We start from the raw sequence: 23,862 nt of genomic DNA, 5'->3' as shown, positions 1-23,862 counted from the left end.
GTAACGCTATTACAGCGCCAACAACCCGGGTTCAATTCCCGCCGCTGTAAGGAGTTTGTACATTTTAAAAAATTTTATTTACAGTGTGGTAACAGGCCCTTCTGGCCCAACGAGTCCGCGCCGCCCATTTTAAATCCATATTAACCTACCCGTACGTCTTTGGAATGTGGCAGGAAACTGGAGCACCCGGAGGAAACCCACGCAGACACAGGAGAACGTACAAACTCCTTACAGACAGCGATGGGAATCGAACCCCGATCGCTGGCGCTGTAATAGCATTGTGCTAACCGCTACGCTACCGTGTGTGGGTTTCCTCCGGGTGCTCCGGTTTCCTCCCACGTTCCAAAGACGTACGGGTTAGGAAGTTGTGGGCACGCTATGTTGGTGCCAGAAGCGTGGCGACACTTGCGGGCTGCCCCTAGAACACTCTACGCAAATGATGCATTTCACTGTGTGTTTCGATGTACATGTGACTAATAAAGATATCTTATCTCTTATCACACACAGTGTGGAATCACGACCAACTTGTACCGTGCTATGATAACCTTGAACATCACCGCTGTGTCTGGGGTATTGTGTTAATTGAGGAGAGGTGGGAATTAAAGTGGGGGAAGCCCAAGTCACGTCCTTCCCCCATTCACTGAACTACATGCAGTGATTTGTCCTAGAGTCATACAGCACAGAAACAGGCCCTTTGGCCCACTGTCCATCAATTACCTGTTAGGGATTATTCTGGAGTTATGAATTTATGGATATTAATTAAAATGAGAACCAGTCTTCAGGAAATAAAACCTGTTCACGATTTGACTAACTGAATGACGATGCTGGAGGAGCTCAGCAGGCCAGGCAGCATCCGTTGAGAAAAGCCGGCGGTCAACGTTTCGGGTCAGGACCCTTCTTCAGGACTGAAGATAGGAAAATGGGGAAGCCCGATATATAGGAGGGAAAAGCAGAGCAGTGATGGGTGGACACAGGGCGGTGATAGGTAGATGCAGGTAAGAGATAGTGATAGGGAGGTGCGGGGGGGGGGGGGGCGGGGGAGGAGGGGAGAGCAGATCCACTGGGGGATGGGTCAGAGGTAAGGAGAGAAAGGTAGAAAAAAAAGCTGGGCAAGGGAAGAAGGTTGGCAGGGGGTGGAGATTATTTAAGGTGGGAGAACCTTCAACTGATGCTTTGGGGTTATTGAAACCAATCATTGGGCGTGGGACATTCTGATACTGTACCATTGAAACTACACAGGGGAAGACAATAGATGAATGTTCATGTCAATTGGTGCTGATTGGAAACTTCAGGATGAGATCAGGGCAAGCATTAAGTGGCCATCTCCTGTATTAACACATTGTTAAACGTGTATCCCTGCCATTTCATGCACAGCTCAGGACAGGTCTGTTTTGTCACTTAATATTCTGGCTAGTTGTATAGTCATGGCACCATCCCGTAACACGGAAACAAATGGGGTATATGTTGGGTGGCTGTAGTTTGTGCTCAGAGGCTTTTGGAACAGACGCCAGTATTGAATATTCAAAGGGGTTTTGCTAGTTGGGATGTGCTCCCATTGTAAATATGTTACCTGACAATATAAGATATCTTTATTAGTCACATGTACAGTGGCATGCAAAAGTTTGGGCACCCCTGGTCAAAATTTCTGTCACTGTGAATAGCTAAGCGAGTAAAAGATAACCTGATTTCCAAAAGGCATAAAGTTAAAGATGACACATTTCTTTAATATTTTAAGCAAGATTACTTTTTTATTTCCATCTTTTACAGTTTCAAAATAACAAAAAAGGAAAAGGGCCTGAAGCAAAAGTTTGGGCACCCTGCATGGTCAGTACTTACTAACACCCCCTTTGGCAAGTATTACAGCTTGTAAACGCTTTCTGTAGCCAGCTAAGAGTCTTTCAATTCTTGTTTGGGGGATTTTCACCCATTCTTCCTTGCAAAAGGCTTCTAGTTCTGTGAGATTCTTGGGCCGTCTTGCATACACTGCTCTTTTGAGGTCTATCCACAGATTTTCCATGATGTTTAGTTCGGGGGACTGTGAGGGCCATGGCAAAACCTTCAGCTTGTGCCTCTTGAGGTAAGTCCATTGTGGATTTTGAAGTGTGTTCGGGATCGTTATCCTGTTGTAGAAGGATATCCTCTTTTCATCTTCAGCTTTTGTTTTTTTACAGACGGTGTGATGTTTGCTTTCAGAATTTGCTGGTATTTAATTGAATTCATTCTTCCCTCTACCAGTGAAATGTTCCCCGTGCCACTGGCTGCAACACAAGCCCAAAGCATGATCGATCCACCCCCGTGCTTAACAGTTGGAGAGGTGTTCTTTTCATGAAATTCTGCACCCTTTTTTCTCCAAACATACCTCTGCTCATTGCGGCCAAAAAGTTCTATTTTAACTTCATCAATCCACAGGACTTATTTCCAAAATGCAGCAGGCTTGTTTAGATGTTCCTTTGCAAACTTCTGACGCTGAATTTTGTGGTGAAGCACAGGAAAGTTTGGAGAAAATGATGCAAGATGAAAAGAGGATGGCTTCTACAACAGGATAACGATCCTAAACACACCTCAAAATCCACAATGGACTACCTCAAGAGGCACAAGCTGAAGGTTTTGCCATGGCCCTTACAGTCCCCTGACATAAACATCATGGAAAATCTGTGGATAGACCTCAAAAGAGCAGTGCATGCAAGACGGCTCAAGAATCTCACAGAACTAGAAGCCTTTTGCAAGGAAGAATGGGCGAAAATCCCCCAAACAAGAATTGAAAGACTCTTAGCTGGCTACAGAAAGCGTTTACAAGCTGTGATACTTACCAAAGGGGGTGTTACTAAGTACTGACCATGCAGGGTGCCCAAACTTTTGCTTCAGGCCCTTTTCCCTTTTTGTTATTTTGAAACTGTAAAAGATGGAAATAAAAAAGTAATCTTGCTTAAAATATTAAAGAAATATGTCATCTTTATGCCTTTTGGAAATCAGGTCACCTTTTACTCGCTTAGCTATTCACAGTGACAGAAAATTTTGACCAGGGGTGCGCAAACTTTTGCATGCCGCTGTACATTGAAACACACAGTGAAATGCATCTTTTGTGTAGAGTGTTCTGGGCGGCAGCCCGCAAGTGTCGCCACGCTTCCGGCGCCAACATAGCATGCCCGCAACTTCCTAACCCGTACGTCTTTGGAATGTGGGAGGAAACCGGAGCACCCGGAGGAAACCCAAGCAGACATGGGGAGAACGTACAAACTCCTTACAGACAGCGGCGGGAATTGAACCCAGGTTGCTGGCACTGTAATTGCGTTATGCTAACCACTACACTACCGTGCCTGCCGTATATGCTACCGTATTCAAAATGTTAAAGTTTAGGTGATTACAGCCATTGAAACTGCAGTTCATTGTTGCCTTCGTGTTTAAACAGTATAAAAACATAGTGTTAAGAGAGTGAGATGCTCTAAGACTCTCTCTCCAGATCTGCTGTGTGAATAAAGATCTCCCAGTTACAGCTTCCGTGTGGCTCAGTTCAGTCAGTCACAACCTCACCCATCTACACTAATCATTTTATTAGCACTTGCTCCATAGCCTTCTCTGTGATTCCAGTGCTTGTCCAGATACCTCTTAAATGCTGTGAGAGTCTCTGCCTCCACCACCCCCTCAGGCAGTGCGTTCCAGATTCCAACCACCCCCTGGGTGAAAAAAAATCTTCCTTCAATCCCTCGAAACCTCCTACTCCTCACCGTAAACATCTGTCTGCTAGTTCTTGACACATGTTATGGGGAGAGTTTCAAAGTCAAAGACGAGGTCATTGCCCCATGCACAAGTCCACGTGTGCTCGGGTGCAATGTAAAACTTACTTGCAGCAGCATCACAGGCACAGAGCGTCAGATACACAGCATTCACAAGAAAAACAAATTAAACACAAATTATACACAATTTTTAAAAGAAAGAACAATTAGTACAAAAGAAAACAAAGGTCATTTTAGTGCAAAGTGGTCACAGTGTTGCTGTACTGAGGCAGTGATTAGGGTTGTGCCGGTCGGTTCAAAAGCCGAATGGTTGAAGGGAAGTCGCTGTTCCTGAACCTGGTGGTGTGGGGCTTCAGGCTTCTGTACCTCTTGCCCGATGGGAGCTGCGAGAAGATGGCACGGCCTGGATGGTGGGGATCTTTGATGACAGATGTTGCCTTCTTGAGGCAATGCATCCTGCAAATACTACATTCTTATGATTTGTAGACTCTTATGAACTACCCTGTTTGCGCCCCTTATAATTTTATATTCCTCCATCAGGACCCCCTCAGCCTCTTCCATTCCAGGGAAACAATCTATCTCGTCCCTCCTCAGAGTTGCTCCATCCCAGACAAGATCCTCATGAAGCTTCTCTGCACCAGCTCCAGTATAATCACGCTATGGTAGAAGCTTTATAAAACATTGGTTAGGCCACAGTGGAGGTTTTATGCAGCTATAACCACAGCGTTCCTGCTGTTATATCTATGCCTGGGTTAATGAAGCCAGTATCTCAGTTCCTCTTCAGCACCTTACCTGTGCTGGCCCCTTCAGGGACTTGAGGGCACGTACCACCAGACTTAAGGACAGCTTCTAACCCCACTGTGATAAGACTATGGAAGGGTTCCCTTATACGATGAGATGGACTCTGACCTCATGATCTACCTTGTTGTGACCTTGCACCTTATTGCACTGCACTTTCTCTGTAGCTGTGACACTTTTCTCTGTACTGTTATTGTTTTTAACCTGTACTGCATCAATGCACTCCATACTAACTCAATGTAACTGCAGTGTAATGAATTGACCTGTACAATCGGTTTGCAAGACAAGTTTTTCACTGTACCTCAGTACAAGTGACAATAATAAACCAATACCAATAGCCATGGCCAAGGAAGTGCATCAGCACCTCTACTTCCTCAGGAGGCTAAAGAAATTTGGCATGTCCCCTTTGGACTGTCACTAATTTTTACAGATACACCACAGAAAGCATCCTATCTGGATACATCACGGCTTGGTACGGCAACTGCTCTGCCCAAGACCACTAGAAACTGCAGAGTTGTGGACACAGCCCAGCACATCATGGAAACCAGCCTCCCCTCCACGGACATTGTCTACAATTCTCGCTGCCTCAGTAAAGCAGTCAACGTATTCAAAGACCCCTCCCACCCCAGACATTCTCTCTTCTCCCCTCTCCCATTGGGCAAAAGATACAAAAAGCTGAAAGGACATACCACCAGGCTCAAGGACAGCTTCTATTCTGCCGTTATAAGATTATTGAATGGTCCCCTAGTATGAAGAGACGGACTCTTGACCTCCCAATCTACCTCGTCATGGCCTTGCACCTTATTGCCTGCCTGCAGTGCACTTTCTCTGTAACTGTAACACTATGTTCTGCATTCTGTTATTGCTTTTCCCTCATACGACCTCAACGTACCGATGTAAGATATCTTTATTAGTCTGTATGGATGACATGCAGAACAAAGTTTTTCACTGTACCTCAGTACATGTGACAATAATAAACCAATTTACCTCTACGAAAAATGCAATCAAATTGGTCAGACAGGATCTCCCAACAAAACCATGCTATCTTTGATCAATCCCTGCCTTTTCAAGTGTGTATCCATCCTGTTCCTCGGGAATTTTTGCAATAATGTCCCGATCATTAACATTTGTCTCAGCATGCCTATCCCTGCCTCCCTTCTTGAATAAGGATGCCACACTTGCTGTCCTCTGGTGACCTGGTATCTCAACCGTGGCCAGCGAAGATTTGAACATCTCTGTCAGGGCCCCAGCAATCTCCTCCCTTGTCATCCACAACAGCCTGGGATACATCTCATCTGACCCAGGGCACTTAATACCTCCTCCATTTTAATGCTCATATCTTCTATCATTCCTCTGAGTTTCCAACTACAAAGATGAATATTGATGAGAAGTGGTCATTCTCTCCGTCCGCCGCAACAGCCAGGACCTCCCGGTGGCCACCCACTTCGATTTCACACCCCACTCCCATACTGACATGTCTGTCCACGGCCTCCTCTACTGCCACATTGAGGCCAGGCGCAGGTTGGAGGAACAACACCTCATATTCCGCCTCGGGAGTCTCCAACCTGATGGCCTCAACATCGATTTCTCTAACTTCTGGTAACCCCACCTCTTCTTTTTCTCCCCCCACCCCTTTGTCTTCCCTTATTCCTGTGACTCCCTCCCCCCGCCTTGATGACCTGCCCATCTCCTCCCCTCCCCTCCCCCATCCTTTATTCCATGGTCCACTGCCCTCTCCTACCGGATTCCCCCGTCCCCCTCCCTCCCTGCAGCATTTTGTCTCCCTCCCAGTCCTGACGAAGGGTCTCTGATCTGAGATGTTGACTCTGGTTCCCTCTCCACAGATGCTGCTCGACCTGTTGAGTATTTCTGTTCTTATTTCAGATATTCTAGCATCTGCAGATATTTTTTTTGATTTCCAGAATAGGCATCATTTCCCGAAAGGCTTTAGACAATCAATTGCTTTTTTTTACAGCAGGAAATGCTGGGAACTCTCAGCAGGTCAGGCAGCATCCATGGAGAGAGAAACAGGGTTAACGATTCAGGTCCAAGACCATTCATCAGAACTGGGAAAGTGAGAAAACTAATTTTCAGTCGCAGGGAAACAAACTTGTTTTCTTTTTCCCGATTCCAACGAAGAGTCTTTAACTTGAAATATTAACTCTGTTTTTCTCTCTCCTTGGATGCTGGCTGACCTGCTGAGTGTTTCCAGAATATTCTGCTCTTATTTCTGATTTCTAGCATCTGCCGGTTTTTCCGATTTTAATCTCAGGCTTTCATAACAATCTGTTCCACTGTCACTATCACCATCTGGGCCGTGCCATCTTCTCGCAGCTCCCATCAGGCAGGAGGTACAGAAGCCTGAAGTCCCCACACCACCAGGTTCAGGGACAGCTACTTCCCTTCAACCACTCAGTTCTTGAACCAACCTGCACAACCCTAATCACTACCTCAGTAATAACAACACCATGACCACTTTCCACTGCAATGGACATTTTTTTTTGTGTTCTTTCTTGTAAAAATTGTGTACAATTTATGCTTAATTTATGGTTTTCTTGTGAATGTTGTGTCTCTGATGCTGTGTGCCTGTGATGCTGCTGCAAGGAAGTTTTTCATTGCACCTATGCACACTTGGACTTGTGCAGATGACAATAAACTTGACTTTGACTAGCTTTTTCAAGCCTAGATGTTAGCTTAACTGCCAAACTACTGCCCCATAAGTGGGATTCTGCACAAGGGCAGAATCCAAAGGGATTTCTTTTTTACGATGAACGTATGTTGGAGAGACACGGATAAAGGAGTCACTTGGCACGGAAATAGGCCCTTTGGCCCACCAGGTCTGTGCTGTCCATGAACCACCCATTTACACCAACCCCATTTCATTGTCCCCACACTCCCGTCAACTCCCCCCCAGATTCTACCCCTTAACCACACACTGGGGGAAAATCTTACAGCGGCCAATCAACTCACCGACCCCGCAAGTCCTTGGGATGTGGGAGAGAACCGCAGCACCCGGGGGAAACCCACGCGGTCACAGGGAGAATGTGCAAACTCCACCACCAACAAACAATCTGCTGGAGGAAGTCAGTGGGTCGAGCAGCATCTGTGGTGGTTGGGGGGGGTGGGGGGTGGTTTGAAATGTCAACATTTCCGATCGACAACCTGCATCAGGACTGATAGTGGAGAAGGGAACTGGCTGGTATAAAGAGGAGAGGAGGAGGAGGGGTGAGACACACAGACAGTGCCGGAGGTCGGGATCAAACCCGGGTCTCTGGAGCTCTGAGGCAGCGGCTCTACCCGCTGCGCCACTGGTGTTTGGGAAGTAGTTTCGACAGTAGAACTGAGGGCACGGATTGTCCTGGACCTCAATGCGTGTAACTATACTTACAGAATCCGTGAATCCGGACTGCTGGTTTGCATGTTCCAATTGCTTTTGCAAAGGAATAGATGTACTCGGGGAAATAAAGCCTGGAATAAAGAGGAAAATAGGGATTAGAATCTGGATCACAGGAAACATAATACAGCAAACTGCAGTAAAAAACCATGCAAATTGCAGGAGGAACTCAGCAGGTCAGGCAGCATCTGTGGAGGCAGAGGGACGGTCACAGTTTCGGGTCGAGTCCTTACAGCCCACAGTACAGAGCGTGGAGGAGAGACAGCCAGTATAAGTGGTTCATTTTGGTAGGTCAAATATGATGGCAGAGTATAATATTAATGGTAAGACCCTTGGCAGTGTGGAGGATCAGACGGATCTTGGGGTCTGACACTCAAAGCAGCTGCACAGGTTGACTCTGTGGTTAAGAAGGCATATGGTGTATTGTCCTTCATCGATCGTGGAATTGAATTTAGGAGACGAGAGGTAATGTTGCAGCTATAAAGGACCCTGGTCAGACCCCACTTGGAGTACTGTGCTCAGTTCTGGTCGCCTCACTACAGGAAGGATGTGGAAGCCATAGAGAGGGTGCAGAGGGGATTTACAAGGATGTTGCCTGGATTGCGGAGCATGCCTTATGAAAACAGGATGAGTGAACTCGGACTTTTCTCCTTGGAGCGACGGAGCATGAGGGGTGACCTGATAGAGGTGTATAAGATGATGAGAGGCATTGATCATGTGGATAGTCAGAGGCTTTTCCCCAGGGCTGAAATGGTTGCCACAGGAGGACACAGGTTTAAGGTGCTGGGGAGTAGGTACAGAGGAGATGTCAGGGGTAAGTTTTTTACTCAGAGAGTGGTGAGTGCGGTGAATGGGCTGCCGGCAACGGTGGTGGAGGCGGATACGATAGGGTCTTTTAAGAGACTTTTGGATAGGTACATGGAGCTGAGAAAAATAGAGGGCTATGGGTAAGCCTAGTAATTTCTAAGGTAGGGACGTGTTCGGCACAGCTTTGTGGGCCGAAGGGCCGAATTGTGCTGTAGGTTTTCTATGTTAAGAGGTGGAGCGAAGGAGTGGGGCAAGCGATACGTGGACACAGATGAAGAGGGGGATAGGCAGATGGAGGAGGGAAGAGCAGCTGGGAGGATAATTCAGAACTAAATTGCCCCTTCGGGGGGAAAATCGGGGGGGTGGGGAGTTAATGAACATGTGAGAAAGAATAGATTACAAGGAAATAAGTGGGGGAATGGCTCTGAGAACCAGCATAGACCCAATGAGCCGAATGGTCCCTTATCCATAAGGAAGTGTGAAGGATGTACTTTTTGTGCAGCTTCTCTAGATTAATTCCTAGCTCGATCTGGGTGCTTGATGGTCTGCCCACACCTGACGGGCCGAAGGGCCTGTTTCCCCAATGCGCGACTCTACAAGACAACCTGCCCATCCCAGGTACTAGCCCAGTTAGAAACAGAAAACCTACAGCACAATTCAGGCCCTTCGGCCCACAAAGCTGTGCCGAACATGTTCCTACCTTAGAAATTACTAGGCTTACCCATAGCTTTTTCTAAGCTCCATGTACCTATCCAAAAGTCTCCTAAAAGACCCTATCGTATCCGCCTCCACCACCGTTGCTGGCAGCCCATTCCACACACTCACCACTCTCTGAGTAAAAAACTTACCCCTGACATCTCCTCTGTACCTACTCCCCAGCACCTTAAACCTGTGTCCTCTTGTGGCAACCATTTCAGCCCTGGGGAAAAGCCTCTGACTATCCACCCGATCAATGCCCCTCATCATCTTATACACCTCTATCGGGTCACCCCTCATCCTCCGTCGCTCCAAGGAGAAAAGGCTGAGTTCCCTCAACCTGTTTTCATAAGGCATGCTCCCCAATCCAGGCAACATCCTCGTAAATCCCCTCTGCACCCTCTCTATGGCTTCCACATCCTTCCTGTAGTGAGGCAACCAGAACTGAGCACAGTACTCTAAGTGGGGTCTGACCAGGGTCCTATATAGCTGCAACATTACCCCTCGGCTCCTAAATTCAATTCTGCGATTGATGAAGGACAACACACTGTATGCCTTCTTAACCACAGAGTCAACCTGTGCAGCTGCTTTGAGCATCATATGGATTCGGACCCCAAACTAGTTCAGGTGCCTACTTCCATAAATAAGGAGACCAACACCGCACACAGTAGTCCGGGTGTACTCTCACTAATGCCCTTTGCAATAGGAAGATAACAATTAAGAACAAGGTTGAAAAAGGTAGAAAGAAGAGTTAGATCAGGAACTCTTGTCCGAGCATTGTGGCTTTGGAATAGCTGTTTATATAACCTCCCTCCACACTCTCCTGCCAGTTCTGATGCAAATCACTGACTGGTTTCTCTTTCCACAGCTGCTGGAGGGGTGGCGAGGCCTAGGACTTTACTCCCTGGAACGTAAGAGACTGAGGGGTGACCTGATGAGGTATACAAGATCGCGAGGGGCACGGAGGGAGGAGGCGCTGAAAAACAAGAGGGCGTACGTTTGAGAGAGTTAGAAGGGACATCGGGGCAGCTTCTTCATGCAAGAGGTTGGTGCGTGTTTGGAATGAGCTGCCAGAAATAGTGGTTGAGGTGAGCACTTTAGCCATGTTTAAAAGCATGGATAGGAGAGGTTTAGAGGGCTATGGGCCAAACCTGGGTAGATGGGACTAGCTCACTGGGCAACAGAGTCGGCACGGATGACTGTAAGACACAGGAACAGAATTAGGCCATTCGGCCCATCGAGTCTGCTCACCCATTTGATTGTGGCTGATTTATTTTTCCCCCTCAACCCCATTCACTTGCCTTCTTCCCGTAACCTTAGACACTTTTACTAATCAAGAACCTATCAACCTCCGCTTTATATTCCCTTGACCTCCACAGCTGTCCGTGGCAATGAGTTCCACAGATGTGCTGAAGAAATTCCTCCTCATCTCAGTTCTAAAGGGACGTCCCTTTATTCTGAGGCTGTGCCCTCGGATCCTGGACTCTCCCACTACTGGAAACATCCTCTCCACGTCCACTCTATCCAGGCCTGTCAGTATCCGGTAGTTCCCCTGCTGCCTGACTGGCTGAGTTCTTCCAGGATTTTCCGCTTCCGTTTCAGATTCCAGCCTCCGCAGTTTCATTCATTTCCCGGCCTCTGACTCCTCCCTACGGACGGGCCCTTACCTTGTTGAGGGGTGAAGTGCCCATGGACCGCGTAGGCAGCCTGTTGATGCGGCAGGTATGCCGACATGGCTTGGAAAGCAGAAGGCCCTGGCGAAAGAACAAGCGAGCACAGTCAACAACGACCTGCGTCTACGCGGCGCCTTTAACAGGGAGTGTTATCGGGTGACACTGCGCACCAAGTCACGTAATGAGGTACAGGGTCCTCCCTGGGTTCCCAACGCCCGACTTATGGACGTCAGTATGAGCGTTTGCGTGACCGGTGGGTCGGATTTCCTGGCTGCTGCGGGGCTGCAGGCATCTTCTGCTGGTACAAGACACTGTGGAATAACTACAAGGTACCTGCTCTTTGTGATTTTTATAAATGACTTGGATGAGGATGTGGAAGGGTGGGTTAGTACGTTTGCTGATGATACAAAGGTTGGTGGTGTTGTGGATAGTGTAGAAGGTTGCTGTAGATTACAACAGGACATTGATAGGATGCAGAGTTGGGCTGAGAAGTGGCAGATGGAGTTCAACCCGGAAAAGTGTGAAGTGATACACCTCAGGAGATCGAATTCAAAGGCAGAATACAAGGTTAATGGCAGGACTCTTAGCAGTGTGGAGGAACAGAGGGATCTTGGGGTCCACGTCCATAGATTCCTCAAGGTTGCCACGCAGGTCGACAGGGTTGTTAAGAAGGTGTATGGAGTGTTGGCCTTCATTAGTTGGGGTATTGAGTTCAAGAGCCGTGAGGTGATGTTGAAGCTTGAGAGAACTCTGGTTAGACCACATTTGGAATATTGTGTTCAGTTCTGGTCGCCTCATTATAAAGGATGTGGAAGCTTTAGAAAGGGTGCAGAGGAGATTTACCAGGATGAGTGAGCTAGTGTTTTTTCCTTTGGATAGAAAGAGGATGAGAGGTGACTTGATAGAGGTGTACAAGATGATAAGAGGCACAGATCGAGTCGACAGTCAGAAACTTTTTCCCAGTGCGACAATGACTAACACGAGGGGACATAATTTTAAGGTGACTGGAGGAAGGTATAAGGGGGATGTCAGGGTTGTTTTTTTTATACAGAGAGTGGTGGGTGCGTGGAACGCACTGCCTGCAGAGGTTGTGGGGGCAGATACATTAGGGACATTTAAGAGACTCTTAGATAGACACATGAATGATAGAAAAATAGGGGGCTACGTGAGAGGGAAGGGTTAGATAGATCTTCGAGCTGGATAAAATGTTGGCACAACATTGTGGGCTGAAGGCCTGTACTGTGCTGTAGTGTTCTATGTATCTATGTACCTTGTACCAGCAGAAGATGCCTGCAGCCCTGCAGCAGGCAAGGTACTGTGGAATAACTACAAGGTACAAAGCGCGCTCAGCAGTTGTCTCACCTCGAAGCTGTTGGCTGCTGGTATAAGTCACGGCCTGTCCTGGTCCGTAAGGTGGTCCATGCTGTGTCTGATTAACAGGGTAACTGCTATGTCCTGCTTGGCCGGTCTGGTACTGTGGGTGGTCTGTCTGTGCAGCCGTGAATCCAGCCTGTGCCGTGAATGCACGATTCTGGAAAGAGAAACACGAGGGTGAGAAGGGTAGGACGGACCAATGGAAGAGTGGGATGGAGACTTTTACCACCACCAAGACCCTGCATAAGTCACATATGCTGCTCAACCCACTGAGTTCCTCCAGCAGTTTGGCTTTTGGCTCCAGATTCCTGCAACCACCATCTCTTGTGTTGGCTTCCAAACTGTCCTCATTTACTTACCGTGAGATACAAGGAGGCCATTCAGGCCATTGGGTCCATGCCAGCTCTCAGCAGAGCAATCCCATCATCCAAGTTCCCCCTCGCCCTGCTCTTCTTTTCTCTCACAAGCCCATCAACTCCCCTTTGATTCTTTAACACTTCTCTACACTCGGGGAGACTTACAGCGGCCAGCGCCTCTCAGCTTGACGGTCCTACTTGTCCTGGCATGGGAGGAGGCCAATTGGCCCATCAAATTCATGCTATCTCACCATAGAGCAAAAGCGGGTTAATCAGTCCCATTTTCACGGACGTCCTCCAAGCTTATTCCTTATCCAATTACTTCTGGAATTTGACGGGATCTGTTTCCGCCACACTCGCTTTCGTTAAAAGAACGACATTCTTCCTTATAGAGTCAGAGTCACAGAGTGACAGAACAGAAACAGGCCCTTCAGCCCAACAAGACCGTACCGACCATCAACTATCCATTTACACTCATCCAATTCTATTCACCCTACATTGCCATCAACTCCCCCCAGATTCTCCCGTTCAGCACCATACGAGGGGAAATTTATAGCGGCCAATTATCCCACCAGGTGCTGGAGTCTGCAGCAAGAAACCAAACTGCTGGAGGAACTCAGCGGGTCAAACAGCATGTGTGACTGACGCAGGGTCTTGACCCGAATTGTCTTTGGGACGTGGGAGGAAACTGGAGCAGGCGGGGCAGAGGGCGGGGATGCACATGATCAGGGGGAGAACGTGCCAACGCCACACGGACACCACCCAAGATCGAGAGCAGGGCAGCAGCACTAACCGCCAACCCACCGTTCTGCGGGCGGGAGGTCACCTACCTGTGCGATAGCCCCAGATGTGAACATCTGCGATTTTGGGCGATCTCCCAACAGCCCAGCGGGTCTCCCGTGGCCTTCTGAAAGGAAAGAGGAACAGGTTAGGTGAAAACACGGGCCACGCTTAGTTGTTCTCGTCAGGGAGAGATGGGGGGGGGGGGGGGTGAGTTTGGGGCAACCAGGGATGAGGGGTTGGGGCAGCAGAGGTCCTGAGAAGATGGGGGAGATGCAGAAAAGGTATTCCTGTGCACCCAAATCGCCCTGTACATACAACAGTGGTGGTGCAGCTATCATGGGGCAGGAGGTACAGAAACCTGAAGTCCCATTTTTTAATTCTCCCCACATTCCCAACTCCCTCCAAATTCTGTCCGTAACCCATGCACTAGGGCCAATTAACCACCGACTCCACCCCCCCCCCCCCCCCCAACGTCTTTGGGATGTGAACGGAACACGGGGGGGGGGGGGGGGGGGGGGGGGGTGCGGGCGGCGGATGGGGAGCCCACGCAGTTACAGGGGAATGTGCAAACTCCACACACATACACGGCGCCAGAGGTTGGGATCGAACCTGGGTCTCTGGAGCTGGGAGGCAGCGGCACTACCCGCTTTGCCACTGTGGGAATGCAGAGTTGTGACGTTCCTCACAGATGGACAGCTTCAAGTCTTGCTGCTCGAGGTATGGATGGATGAGTTACCCCACCCTCCACCACAGTGAATCTCCTCCGAGACGGGGGGGGGGGGAGGGGGGAGGTGGAAACGTTGAAGGAAAGCGTGTGGAGTTCATTACCAGGACCCGTTCAGTTAGACTGCAGCTCAGCTTAGCCCTCAATTCATTTACCCAACACCGTCGTCTTTTTCCTTAACACCCTTGCCCAAAATTTGAGGGCTGGCACCTGATGTTCAGCCCTAAATGCAGCTATAAGTGTGCTGAGGAGATAGTGTTATCACCACCACCCTCGGCAGGGAGAGCGCTGGGGAGGGAGTTCCAGCTTTTCATCAGCCCACAGCTTCCTCCATAACTCTAGTTATCAGGTTCTAGATTCTCACTGGCTGTGGGAATAATTCGACACCATGAAATCCTTTTAAACCTCCGATCACCCTTTAATCTTCCTTCCTCAAGGAATTACTATCCAAGATTAAGAATGAGGGCGATCTTATTGAAACATAAAATCTTGAAGGGATGTAATAGGGTCGGTGCGGAGATGTTTCCACCAGTGGGAGAGTCTCGGACGAGGGGATAAGAGTTACAGGGTTAGGGGTCAGTCATTTAACACTGAGGTGTGTCGGGACTTCTCCTCACAGAAGGTGGGGAATCAAAGGAGTTCTCTGTCCCTGGAGGGTTGTGGAGGTGGATCACTGGGGGGGATTTAAAGTAGAGATGCATACGTTTTGAAGGTTTGAGTTGAGGGGTATATGGCATTGAAGAGGCCTGGGACCGATCAGATTGAACAGCAGGGTGAGTTTGAGGGGCTGAACGGCCTACTCCTGCTCCTATTTTCGTATCTATTCCTAGTTATGTAATCCTTCGAGCCACTGAACCCACACTGTTGCCGCAACAAGGAATTTCTCCAGATTGAATGCAGCATTCCAGACACGAGTCTGGACCAGAACTCCAAACACTGGAAGCATATAAACCTCGCTCTTCAGTTCCAAACCCTTTGATATCTACTCCTGGAAGTGGGTTCTGTCAAAGGAGTGCATTGATTTAATTTGAAGGATTCGACCAGGAGGTGGCAGCAAGCAAAAGGGGAGTCCAGAATAAGGGGGCTTTGCAAACAATTAGAGGGAATACATTGAGGGGTGATGTTAAGAACACAAACTACACACACACACACACAAATAAGGGGGCTTTGCAAACAATTAGAGGGAGTACATTCAGGGGGTGATGTTAAGAACACAAACTACACACACACACACACACACACACAAATAAGTGGGCTTTGCAAACAATTAGAGGGAGTACATTCAGGGGGTGATGTTAAGAACACACACAAACTACACACACACAAATAAGGGAGCATTGCAAATGATTAGAGGCAGTACATTCAGAGGTGACATCAGGAACACACACATGAGCTCACTCAAGAGGGTCGAGGGCAAGCAGGCGGACGTACTCTTACCTTGTACGTTGATCAGGTGCGGGCTGGAATGGATAGCCAGAGCCTGCGGGTATGCTGCCTGCGTCAGGGTGCTCAGGTCACTGGGAATGCAAGGTACAAGAGAGAATAATAATGAAGCTGTCTGCTCACTGGGTGGAGAAGGGTACATGATAGTCCCAGGTTTGCTCCCAACTCTTGGCGGTCTTAATGAACCCAAGCCAGGCAGTAATCAGGATGCTGTAATTTTCCCCCCTGTTGTTCATTTAGTGGGAGAGGTTCCTCTGGTTCCTACTGCTGATCACGACCTTGCAGGGGTGTGTCTGTGCAATGCATTCTCTACCACAGAAATGCGACTATTCTCTGTCACAGAAATGCAACCGAGCTCTCCAAAGAAAAATGTGTCTACCTCAGAAATATAAGGGTTTTAGAGTTCTGGATCACTGGGGCTGGCTGTGGGGTAGGTGGGCCCAATACACATGCAGGCTGGGTTGTATTGGACCGGAATGGGTCGAACAGTCTTGCAGGGAGGTTTTCTCCTGCTGTTGGGCAGGGTTTAAGCTAAGTTGGTAGGGGAATGGGACACAGAGTAGCGGTACCGACGGGGGAGAAGTCCAGTCAAATTTAGAAGGAAAACTGCCAATACAGCAGACACAAGGCAGATGAGGGGAATGCAAGACTGTATTGCATCTATTTTAATGCAGCGACAGATGAACTTAAGATGAGCTTTCAGCAGCACATGGGAATATGATATCGTTGCCATCACGGAGACATGTTTGAAGGAAGGATGGGAACGGTAAGTCAGCCTTCCAGGATACAGAAGCGTCAGGCATGAGAGTGAAAGAGAAGGTGGCATTGCAATATTGACTGAGGAGTCCATTGCAGCTGTAACGGGGGAGGAGATCCTCTTCAAGCGAGGCCTCACGGATAGGGGTAACGAAAAGAAGGGGCGATTACTTTTATGGTATTGGTTTATTATTGTCACTTGTACTGAGGTACAGTGACAAACCTGCCTTGCATACCGTTCGTACAGGTCAATTCATTACACAGTGCAGTTACATTGAGTTAGTACAGAGTGCATTGAGGTAGTACAGTGTATTGTGGCGGGTCGTGGCTGTCATGTGACAGCACTGCCACCTGGTCGGAAGACACACCACTGCCAATCAAGGTTTGGCCCTGCCTCACCCATTAGCGCACACCTGACCATTGGCCTTTGTAAATTACCTGGTCTGGACCCCCCCCCCCCCCCACCCCCACAGCCCTCCAGCACTATAAAGAGTGCCACATGTGCTCGGCTCTCTCTCTCTGTCTGCTCCGAGGGATGAACCCACTTCGCTCCAGGCTGAGCACTGTGAAATGGCGCTGGAGAAATCTTTGGTGAGGTGTGCACTGTTAAAGGGTTGGGAACACTTTAGTTAGTGTCCCTAGTAGCATAGAGCTGTGCCTGCACTGGTTCAAGGGGTGGCAGGTATCGTATTGTTTTTTCCTTGGTCGTATATAACTAGTTCGTTTTGTGTGTGTGTGTGTGTGTGTGTGTGTGTGTGTGTGTGTGTACACGTATTTATAACTAGTTCGTTTTGTGTGTGTGTGTGTGTGTGTGTGTGTGTGTGTGTGTGTGTGTGTGTGTGTGTGTGTGTGTGTACACGTATTTTACCCCATTGTGATATCCCCACGCTCACTATAAACTGTGCGTGCATGTGTGTGTTATCCCCGTCACCATTTTCCCACATTTGTCTTTTGTAAATAAATCATTCATCTCCAGTCTGTGTTCAAAGTCCTTGCCTTCTGAGACCCCGAATCTGTTTCACAACATAGGGGTAACGAAAAGAAGGGGCGATTACTTCTATGGTATTGGTTTATTATTGTCACTTGTATGGAGATACAGTGAAAAACTTGTCTTGCATAGTGATCGTACAGGTCAATTCATTACACAGAGCAGTTACGTTGAGTTAGTACAGGGTGCATTGAGGTAGTACAGGTAAGGCTTCTATGGGTCTCTTAATACTCTGCCGGGGATGAAGGAGCAGATGCATAGACAGATCACAGAATAATAGCATTAATTTTTTTAATACTTCCTGCTAGGGAGAATGCAACTATGCTTCTCTTTTCTCTCCCACTGCGACCAGACCTCCGTACTCCCAAGAGCCGCCGACTTAAAAGGCTCCCTTCGGAGTCAGCTTGCTGACACCCAGGATGTATTCATGGGGGACAGGCCACAGTGGCATGGTCAGATCCCCACGGCATGGTCAGATCCCACTGCAAATCATCCAGCATCAAGGCTGGTTCACAGCTTGGATGTGTTGTGACAGTGGGCGTGGGGTTGTAAGGGGGCTGGGGGGGGGGGGCATTAGAGTTAAACAGCATGGAAACCAGCCCTTCGGCCCAACTTGTCCATGGTGCCCATCTAAGCTAGTCTCATTTCCCCATGTTCAGCCCACATCCCCCTAAACCTTTCCTATCCACGTACTGGTCCAAATGTCCTTTAAACGTTGTTATTGTACCTGCCTCAACTACTTCCTCTGGCACCTCGTTCCACAGACCCACCACCCTGTGTGAAAAATGCCCCTTCGGTCCTTATTAATTCTTTCTCCTCTTCCCTTCAACCTATGCCCTCTTTTTTTCTTCTCTTTCCCTGGGAAAAACAGCTGGGAAGGAATTCTCACTGCACTTGCCACTGATGAGGACACACTAATTGGGCAAGTTTCAACCCGAGTGCTGGACTTGGTTCCCACCAAACTACCACTCACTTCGAGTTTACTTGACACGGTCGTATACAACCCTACAAACACCACAGTTGCACCACCCCCCTCTTCCCCCCCCCTCCATTCCTTCTAACCACCTCTTATCCCATTTTGCTCACCCAGTTTCTGTCGGAGTATACAACTGCAGGTCCCAAAGGCTGAATTTCCTGGGAGCTGTTACAACATCTGAGGGGACAAGTGAGTGAACAAATACCTTGCTGTCATTTATTTTTGTGTTTGGCCTCTGGACTTCACTCCCTTTTCATGATAAAACGAAAGCCCAAATGCCCATCAACCTTTTTCTGCCTCTTAAATCTGGGTCTGTCCATGCGCACTCCTGGGGAGTCAGGAAGGCTCTCCGTAGAGTCACAGACAATGTGCTGGAGGAACTCAGCAGGTCGAGCAGCACCTGTGGGGGGTGGAGGGGGGAAGGAATTGTCGACGGTTGGGGTCAAGACCCTGCATCAGGACTGAGAGTGGAGAGGGGAGGTAGAACAGTAAACAGGACAGTACAGCGCAGGAACAGGCCCTTCGGCCCACAATGTTGTGCCGACTAATTAAATTAGTAATCAAATGCCCAACTAAACTAATCCCTTCTGCCTACACAATGTCCACATCCCTCCATTCTCTGCACATTCATGTGTCTATCTAAGAGCCTCTTGAACACCTCTATCATATCTGCCTCCACCATCACGCCAGGTATTGGTACTGGTTTATTATTGTCACTTGTACAGAGGTACAGTGAAAAACTTGTCTTGCATACCGATCGTGCAGGTCAATTCATTACACAGCACATTCCAGGCACCCACCACTTACCCCGCACATCTCCTTTGAACTTACCCCCTCTCACCTTAAATGCATGTCCTCTGGTATTAGACATTTCGACCCTGGGGAAAACGGTACTGGCGGTCTACTCTACCCATGCCTCAGCTGGGAGATGGCCAGTATAAAAAGGAGAGAGGTAGTGGTGAGACAGGGGCCAGAGGGGGTGGGGGAAGGACGACTGACAGATGGGTGGGGTTGGGAGACAGAGGCAGGTGGGTGATAGATGGAGGCGGACAGAGCACAGCCAAGAGTGGGGAGGGGAGGGTGAAGGCGGAGACAGCTACAGGAGGATGATAGGCAGGAACACCTGCCAGTCATCCTTCTCCCCTTCGTCGGTACAGAAAAAGTGCAGTGCAGGTAGACGATAAGGTGCAAGGGCCACAACAAGGTAGACTGAGAAATCTTTATCATATTAGAGGTCTGTTCAAGAGTCTTATAACAGCGGGAGAGAAGCTGTCCTTGAGCACGTTGGTACCTGTTGTCAAGTTTTTGTATCTTCTGCATGATGGAAGGGAGAAAGTGCAGTGCAGGTAGGCAAATAAAACGCAAGGGCCACGACGAGGTAGATCAGGAGTTCAATGAGCATGGAGATTGGGGGATTTTACTTGCTGCAGTGGGATAGCCAGTTTACAGTCTGCCACGTGTGAACTCAAATTAGGCCAAGCTGCAAGGGAGCAGTCATACTTGTGGAACTGTGTGTAAAAAAAAACACGATGATGCTGGAGGAACTCAGCAGGCCAGGCAGCATCCGCGGAGAAAAGCAGGCGGTCAACGTTTCGGGTCAGGACCCTTCTTCAGGACTGTAGATAGGAAAAGGGGAAGCCCAATATACAGGAGGGAAAAGCAGAGCAGTGATAGGTGGACAGAAGAGGGGAGGCGGGCTGATCACTGCCCCGCTTTTCCCTCCAATATATCGGGCTTCCCCTTTTCCTATCTTCAGTCCTGAGGAAGGGTCCCGACCCCAAACGCTGACCGCCTGCTTTTCTCCACGGGTGCTGCCTGGCCTGCTGAGTTCCTCCGGCATCGTCGTGTTTTTCATCTAGATTTCAGCAGCTGCTGTCCTTTGTTTCTCTTGTGGAACTGTGTACTCTGGTGAAGATCAGTGTCCAGATCGAACAAACATTTAACAGTAGGTGGCCTCACACAATTCCTCCCACCCCCACCCCACATGTTTTTAAGGTATGGAAAGCAAAAGGGAAAACCCCAAAGTAGGGCCTCGTACCTCTGCTCCTTCATCTTGGCCCGTCGCTTCTCTTCCTCGTGCAGGACCTTCTTCAGCTGCAGGAACAGCTGGTGTTTCTCCTCCTGTAGGTTCTGCAGCTTCAGTTCCATCTTGGAGATCTGGGAGGTGGCAAACGGAGTGAGGGGTGAGATAGCGGGCTGGGAACAGTGGGGTCAGAGCATCGGGGTACAGTGCATCAGCCGCACACTACAGGGCATCCACATTCAATCCCCCTCCTCGGTGCACCAAGAGCCAGGGTCTCTCTCCAGTTGAGAACACCAGACACTGTATTGCAGTGGGGCACCTCCACCCTTTGCTTTGGTCGAGCTGAGGGCCCTCAGCAATCGGTTCTGAGATGGTTCCCACTTTGCTCCCAATCTCCAGTCTGCCCTGTTGACAAATGGGCAATAATACTGTCTCAGCATTGCCCCCACAATGTGCCTCACTCCCAAACTCTATCGATTACCACCCCAGCACTAGGAACACACCATCACGGCCGGCTTCCTCCCTCGGCATCCAGCGATTGCTTTCAGAACAAGAGCTACGTTCAGACGGCACAGCACCGCAGCTAGTTGGCTGCTGCCACACAGCTTCAGTGACATGGGTTCAACCCCGGTGCTGTCTGTGTGGAGTTTGCACATTCTCATTCCCTGTGGCCGTGGGGGTTTCCCCCGGATGCTCCGGTTTGCTCCCACGTCCCAACGACGTGAGGGGTCAGTGAGTTAATTGACCGCTGTAAATATTGCCCCCAGCTGAGGGTCAATCTGGCGGTGGGGGTGGGGGGATAGTTGATGGGAAAGCGGGGAGAATGAAACTCAATTAGTGGAGGGTTAACGTAAGATATCTTCATTAGTTACATATACATCAAAACACACAGTGAAACGCATCTTTTTGTGTAGTGTTCTGGGAGCAACCCGCAAGTGTCACCACGCTTCTGGCGCCAACATAGCACACCCACAACTTCCCAACCCGTACGTCGTTGGAATGTGGGAGGAAGCCGGAGCGCCCGGAGGAAACCCACACAGGCACACGGAGAGAACGTACAAACCCCTGACAGACAGCGGCCGGAATTCGACCTGGGTCGCTGGCGCTGTAAAGCGTTACGCTAACCGCTTGGCGCGGACTTGGTGGGCTGAAGAGCCTGCTTCCATGTTGCGTGACTCTAGGGAGCATCTTCCCTCATCAGCCCTGGTCTTGTCATCGAATCATAGTCACACAGCATGGAAACAGGCCCTCTAAACCTCTCCTATCCAATGCTGCCCGTGTTTGGCCCATAGCCCGCTAAACCTCTCCTATGCAATGCTGCCCGTGTTTGGCCCATAGCCCCCTAAACCTCTCCTATGCAATGCTGCCCGTGTTTGGCCCATAGCCCGCTAAACCTCTCCTATGCAATGCTGCCCGTGTTTGGCCCATAGCCCCCTAAACCTCTCCTATCCAATGCTGCCCGTGTTTGGCCCATAGCCCGCTAAACCTCTCCTATGCAATACTGCCCGTGTTTGGCCCATAGCCCCCTAAACCTCTCTTATCCAATGCTGCCCGTGTTTGGCCCATAGCCCGCTAAACCTCTCCTATCCAATGCTGCCCGTGTTTGGCCCATAGCCCGCTAAACCTCTCCTATCCAATGCTGCCCGAGTTTGGCCCATAGCCTGCTAAACCTCTCCTATCCAATGGCTTTTAACTGTTGCTAATGCGCCCGCCTCAACCACTCTTTCTGGCAGCTCATTCCAAATACGCACCACCCTTTGTGTGAAGAAGCTGCCCCTTTTAAATCTCTCGCCTCTGATCTTAAACTTATGCCCTCTAGCTTTTAGCACTCCCTCCCTGGGGAAAAAGATGACGTGCTTTCACCCTGTCTGTGCCCCTCATAATCTATGTGCCCCTCTATCTCCTACGGTCCAGGGAATAAAGTCCTAGACTACACAACCTCTCCTTGTAACTCAGGCCCCCCCGAGTCCAGGCAACATGCTGGTAAATCTTTCTGCACTCTTTCTAGTTTAATAACGTCTTTCCTATAACAGGGTGGTCATACCCCTCACCACCTGAACCCCCACTGCGGAAGAAATTTCTTGACATTAGATGTTCAGGTGTTAATATACCTTGAAACTGAGGCCTGTTAGCCCTTTAAGCTGACCCGTGTATGATAAGTATCTTAAGGTACATGGTGTAACTCCATCTGTTCTGCTGGGCACGTTAAGTGCTTCTTGTTACGAACATTTTGACTATAAATATGGATGTGATCTTGTGTTAGACAGAGCTAGGGGAAAATCCGCCTTTAGGAGTCCGAGCTGTCCGTGATATGCTACAATAGAGACCCCCGAGTCTGTGGGATTTAATACTTTTCCCGCAAGTCCCACTTACCTGCTCCTTTGTCTCTTCCAGTGACATCCGCTCCTCCATCTCTTTCTTCCTCTTGCGCTCCTGCTCCTCCTTCATCTTCTGCTCCATCATCTTGTCCACCTCCTCCTCCTCTGCAATGGGCCACAAGAGCAGGATCAGTAATTGAGGCATGGCTCCTGCTCTGGGGAAGGGGAGGCCAGAGAGTCTTCGCTTCCAGACTCCCCCTCTCCCTCTCCCTCTCCCTCTCCCTCTCCCCCTCCCTCTCCCTCGCCCTCGCCCTCGCCCTCGCGCGAGGGAAGATCATGGCATTCCCCCCAGATCCACAGAAACTATTTTGGAGGAAACATCAGAAGCCCTGAATAGCATGCTGGCCTTTAACTTCAGGTGGCTGCAATATAAATGGATGGAAGTTAAGAACATGGAAGGGCTGGAACTGTAACGTGACACAAGGCTCCTCAACCACCGGTGGAAAGAGCAGTTAAGAAGGCCAATGGGTTGTTGGCTTTCATAAGTCACGGGATTGAGTTTAAGAGCCGCAAGGTGATGATGCAGCTTTACAAAACTCTAGTTAGGCCACACTTAGTGTTCAGTTCTGGTCGCCTCATTATAGGAAGGATGTGGAGGCGTTGGAGAGGGTGCAGAGGGGATTTACCAGGGTGCTGCCTGGATTGGAGAGTATTGAATATGAGGAGAGGCTTAAGGTGCTAGGGCTTTATTCACTGGAAAGGAGGAGGATGAGAGGAGACATGGTAGAGGTATATAAAATATTGAGAGGAATAGATAGAGTAAACAGTCAGCGCCTCCTTCCCAGGGCACCAATGCTCAAGACGAGAGGTCATGGCTTTAAGGTTATGGGTGGGAGGTTCAGGGGAGAGGTCAGAGGGAGGTTTTTCACCCAGAGAGTGGTTGGTGCATGGAATGCACTGCCTGGGGTGGTGGTGGAGGCAGATACATTGAACAGGTTCAAGAGCTTGTTGGATAGGCA

At 49.2% G+C, this 23,862-nt stretch overlaps 1 protein-coding gene across 4 annotated transcripts in view; it reads right to left on the bottom strand.

Annotated features, from left to right (window-relative positions):
* The window catches only part of gps2 (G protein pathway suppressor 2), a 36,939-nt gene that overhangs the window by 5,160 nt on the left and 7,917 nt on the right, over positions 1-23,862 (bottom strand). For all 4 annotated transcript variants that reach the window (XM_052044848.1, XM_052044850.1, XM_052044849.1 and 1 more), the window contains 7 exons: positions 22,899-23,008; positions 20,541-20,659; positions 15,777-15,856; positions 13,663-13,739; positions 12,465-12,633; positions 11,097-11,183; positions 7,921-8,000 (listed from right to left, as the gene is read on the bottom strand). In XM_052044848.1, coding sequence (XP_051900808.1) covers positions 7,921-8,000; positions 11,097-11,183; positions 12,465-12,633; positions 13,663-13,739; positions 15,777-15,856; positions 20,541-20,659; positions 22,899-23,008 — 722 coding nt within the window. The remainder of the gene's footprint in view (positions 1-7,920; positions 8,001-11,096; positions 11,184-12,464; positions 12,634-13,662; positions 13,740-15,776; positions 15,857-20,540; positions 20,660-22,898; positions 23,009-23,862) is intronic.

This window comes from Pristis pectinata, chromosome 37 (genome assembly GCF_009764475.1).
Source record: "Pristis pectinata isolate sPriPec2 chromosome 37, sPriPec2.1.pri, whole genome shotgun sequence".
NCBI classification, from domain to species: domain Eukaryota; kingdom Metazoa; phylum Chordata; class Chondrichthyes; order Rhinopristiformes; family Pristidae; genus Pristis; species Pristis pectinata.
The sequence above is the reverse complement of the archived record's forward strand: the minus strand, read 5'-3'. Positions and strand labels throughout refer to the sequence as shown.